The following is a 4,695-nucleotide window of genomic DNA, read 5'->3' on the forward strand; positions in this document are numbered from 1 at the left end:
AAGAAACATTTTAATTTTCATTTTTAAATTTATTATATAATATTTAATTTAATAATATTTAAATTTTTATAATGTATCAAAATTCTAATTTTGATTTCCTCTGACAAATTTGTTGTATAAATATAATATATTAGTATAAATATAAATATGATTCTCTTGGAACATTTTTAGCTGTTATATAAATATAAAGAAATTTATAAAAAAAAACCATTTTATTATTTATATTTTTATTAATTATTTAATATTTAATTTTATAATATTTAAATATTTTAATTTATTAAAATTCTATTTTTGATTCCCTCTGAAAAAGTTTTTATATAAATATAAAATATATATATAGGTCAGAAATAATTTATTGTTTATATTTATAATTTATCTGCTTTAAATATCTCACTATTCATTTATTTTATACACAAATATATTTTTAAATTTTTAATTTAATTAATAAATTCTCTATTTATGTTCTTGATAATTTATTTACGTTCTTTTAATACTTGTCTCACTTTTATCAAAGCCTCTCGCTTTATTTAATTAAATTAAAATATATCTTTTTCCATTTTATCAATATGAAAAATTTTATTTAAATATGCTCATCACTGCAATCAATTATCATAAAAGCCATAAATTTACACCTGTTTTTTATAGATTACAAATTACGAGTCATTATCATAATTCACGAGCTAAAAAATTACAATGAATTATTTCGATTTTTGTTTATCTTATCACATGGAACTGTTTAAATTATTTGAGATTTTATAACAAATTCTGGCAAAGTGACTAAGAATATTATAATCTATAATTTAAATGGCCATGCGGTTAGTCGCTCTGTTTATATTTTGTTTGTATCCATGGCGTTCACGCGGAGGGTCGTAATCTATATATTAAAATTATCTCCAAGTTTATCTCAATTTCTAAATATATAATATAATCATCGCAAAAACGACTCGTGCGACCTTTGATCGCGCTGTCTTGATATCATTGTTATGCATTGAGTGGCCAGGTGCATCCGCTCTCCAGCTGAACGAGATATCATAATTGAATTATTATGTAAGCCCCAGTTGATATTATAATAACATTTGATTACTAGGTCACAGCGTCTACCGTGATCTACTGATATGGAGCGCAGCCATTGAAGAAATAAATCGTATTAAAAACATTAAGAATTAATTAATTGATATTAAAAATATTTATTATTAAATTGTATTCATTTGTTTGTAGGTCAAATGACAATAAACTATAAAAACTATTTCTTTTTTTTTTTTTTTTTTTTTTTTTAATAATAACATATACACTTCTTATCTAATCTCTTATTTTATATTGGGCAAATCAATCTGCGACGCCCCAGATAAATACATAGAGTCCGTTACTTCATGAGCGCCTCGAACTGGTCGCGGGCCAGGCTGCGCAGGACCTTTCCGTTATCATTCTTTGGCAGACTGTCCACGAACTGTACGCCGGAATTGAGCTGCTTGTAGTCGACGACAACGCGCTGCGCCACATGCTCAACGATCTGCTGCTGGGTGAGCGGAGAGCCGGGTTTTTTGATGACCAGTGCGCCGGCGGAGTCGCCGTGTTTGGGATCACGCACGCCGACCACGCACACATGCTGCACATCGGGCAGCTCGGCGATGATCTGTTCGAGTTCCGTGGGCCAGTAGTGCTTGGACTTGTACTTGAGCAGATCCTTCTTGCGATCGACAATGTAGAGATTGTTGTCCTGGTCGAAGTAGCCCATGTCGCCCAGATGGAACCAGCCATCCCTTAGCGTGGTGGCCGTCTCCTCGGGATTGCACAGATAGCCGCCCCACTTGGAGCCAATGTCGATCAGGATCTCGCCCACCTGGTTGTGGCTCAGATTGTTGCCGTCCTCGTCGATAATCTTGATGCGCAGGCCCGGACAGATGCGACCCACGGAATTGTCGAGCGTGTGATCGATATTCACCGTTATGGCGCCCGTCTCCGTGGTGCCGTACGAGAACATAACGCAGGCCCTTGTCAGCCTCTGGGCCCGTTGCAGCACGGACAGCGCCACCCAGCCGCCCGTGATGAAGGACATCTTGATGGTGGCCAGGGACTCCTCTGTGGCCAGCGGGTGGGTGAACAGCTCATAGGCCTGCCAGGGCGCCATGGCCAGCGTGGTGACCTTATACTTCTGTATGAGCTGCACGAAACGCTCAGCATTGTAGGCGCCCTCGTATAAGACACGGGATGACCCATAGAGCAGGCTAATGGCAATGGCAATGAAGCCCGTCGCCCAGTCGACAGTCGCGTGGGTCAATATGGTGTCTGAGCTGTTGCAGAAGCTGTTGAGTGAGAGCGAGGGAGAGAGAGGGAAGATGTATATAATGTGGCACTCGGATCTGGTTTAGCTTACGGCGATATCTGTAGAATGTGATAATGGGAAATGGCCACAGCCTTGGGCAGGCCAGCGGTGCCCGACGAGCACAGAATGATGGCCGTCTGATTGCCATCCCTCTTCAAGGTAGCGGGTCTGGAGAATAGAGAATAGGGATTCGATAAGGGATGGCTCTAATGGGCAACAGGATGGGCACACTCACTGGTAGGTGGCCTCCCCGGGCACGGGCTGCAGCAGCAGATCCTCAATGTGGGGCACTCCTGGTACTCGACCCGTAAGTGTGATAATTTTGGGCGCAAACGCCTTGGTGACGTCCTTGATGCGCTCGTAGTCGGCGGCATCGCAGAACATGATCTTTGGCTTGGTCACGGCAAAGAGGTGGGTCACAGTCTCGGCATCCCGTGTCGCATTCACGGCGTGGAACGGTGTCGCTTGCAGTAGGCAGGCCAGGACGAGTGGATCGATGTATTTGCTGGAGTGGGCAATGATGCCGACGACATCGTCCTGCGTCAGCTGCTCTTGCTGCAGGTACAGCGCCAGGCGAATGCCCCATTGGCGTATCTGTCCACTGGTCACCGTGCTGCCGTCCACATCGTTGATCTGCAAAGATCAGCCAGCTCATCAGCTGAGCTCCAATCGCATAGAAGTCTGCCATTTACCTGAATCACTAGATTGGGATAGTTCCTCAAGGCACAGTAGAACACCTCGCCCGCTGAGCAATCGGGATCGTAGTGCCGACGCTTTTTGAGGCCACTCCAGATCTTGGTCTCCGCATCGTAGAACGTTGGGAACAAAGCTTTGGTTGCCATTGCTTCTGCCGTAAAGAAAATCAGTTATTGGCATTCTTCTACGGCCACTGCCTTTATATACGATCAGTCCGCTTCATATCATATCAATCATAATCAAATCATATCATATCATTCATTGTGACTTTTCTTTTTTATTTAGTTTTCAAGCTGATCAGCTCGAGCATATTAAGGAGATTAGCCAATGCATTTTTTTTTTTTGCTTAGCATTGAAATAGTTTTTTTTTTATTTTTTATTTTTACTATCAGCTGATTTTGTTTGTTTCCATTCGCATTGAAAGCATTCTGCGAATAAGTTTTTTATCTCTTTTTTGTTTATTCTAATTTAGTTAATCTGCTGGGCCGATATATAGTGCCTCCGCTATCTTTGATTAACTAGGGACTGACTATAGTTTAGCAATGAAATTCTTCAAAAAAAAAAAAAAAAACATAAAATAAAACTGGAAAGAAAGCAGACTTTCTAGGTAGTTTATGATTCTTTGTTTTTTTTTTTTTATTTATATATATATATTTTTAATCTGAATTACTTTTTTTTAAACATTATTTAGTTATTAAAGTTGACATAAATTAATACATATATTTTTCAATAATTTTTTATTAAGTATTTAATTATTATAGTTGACATAAATTAATGCTTATATTTTTTATTAATTTTTAATTAGTTAATTTTTTCTTTATTATTATTTATTAAGTTTTGTTCTTCTATTTTTTTTTGTAGTTTTTAGCTAATTAATTTCCCTGCTCAAGACCTCCCAAAACAATATAATTATCAAGAAGTTATGAATTATTGAATGCAAAAATTAACTTCATATGACTTTATTAATTTTTTAATATTATATTATATAATCAAAATGTTAAAACATTGTCTAAATATATTGTCGCATATTTGCTGGCCAGTGTATTTTGTGAATGTCCATTTAAATCCAATATAATAAGTATAGAGCGTTGATAACATTTAGGTGATTCCACGAAGCATTTATCTAATCATGATATATGTGAAAGCAAAACTCTGCTTAAATGCCAACTTCCATATGCCAATTATAGAGTAAATATCATCAACTCTGGTCCAAACAAATCCGTGTTTGATATTTAAGCAGGGCTTAAAGTAATATTTTCGCAACAGCTTTTTAATGAACAGAGCTAAACAAAACTAGCTCCGTTTGCTGGCAGCTTGGCGTTTTATTGTTATAACTGTGCTGAGCTGTGTGCGCCCCAATAATTTATGCACGCCTCGCTTTTATGAAACGTTCCACCGCCCCTCCGTCCCTACGCCCCACGAGCCAGACGCAATTGGAGGAGGGCAGCAGCGCTGCATGCATACATTAACATCAAATTACGCCCAGCAACAACAAAGGCAATTTTAGCAGCACAAAAAATAGAAAGAAGAAGCAAATAAAAAAAAGAATGGAAAATGGAAAATGCTTTTGCTAAAACGAAGCCAAAGCGAGAGCATGACAAGGCGAGTTCTGGAATTGGCCAAGAAAGGGGAGAATGCAAATTAGGAGTAGATTTTAAAGGACACTCATGCGACTT

At 38.2% G+C, this 4,695-nt stretch overlaps 1 protein-coding gene across 1 annotated transcript; it reads right to left on the bottom strand.

The window, feature by feature from the left end:
* Positions 1-1,244: 1,244 nt before the first annotated feature.
* Positions 1,245-3,188, bottom strand: LOC108653055 (luciferin 4-monooxygenase). Its single transcript, XM_018103334.3, has 4 exons — positions 3,016-3,188; positions 2,559-2,956; positions 2,375-2,491; positions 1,245-2,303 (listed from the first exon to the last, which is right to left on the bottom strand). The coding sequence occupies exons 1-4, from the start codon at positions 3,163-3,165 to the stop codon at positions 1,364-1,366; spliced, it is 1,605 nt and encodes a 534-aa protein (XP_017958823.1). The 5' UTR covers positions 3,166-3,188; the 3' UTR covers positions 1,245-1,363.
* Positions 3,189-4,695: the final 1,507 nt, after the last annotated feature.

The sequence above is a fragment of the Drosophila navojoa genome, chromosome 5, assembly GCF_054131105.1.
Source record: "Drosophila navojoa isolate 15081-1374.11 chromosome 5, UAZ_NAV_1.0, whole genome shotgun sequence".
In the NCBI taxonomy this organism is placed as follows: Eukaryota; Metazoa; Arthropoda; class Insecta; order Diptera; family Drosophilidae; genus Drosophila; species Drosophila navojoa.

Excerpts from the sequence above, each read along its gene's own strand:
- LOC108653055 (XM_018103334.3), bottom strand. The coding sequence starts at position 3,165 with ATGGCAACCAAAGCTTTGTTCCCAACGTTCTACGATGCGGAGACCAAG. Across the intron at positions 2,492-2,558 it reads CCCGGGGAGGCCACCTACCA|ACCCGCTACCTTGAAGAGGG; the intron begins GTGAGTGTGCCC and ends TCTATTCTCCAG. Across the intron at positions 2,304-2,374 it reads CACATTCTACAGATATCGCC|CTTCTGCAACAGCTCAGACA; the intron begins GTAAGCTAAACC and ends CTCACTCAACAG.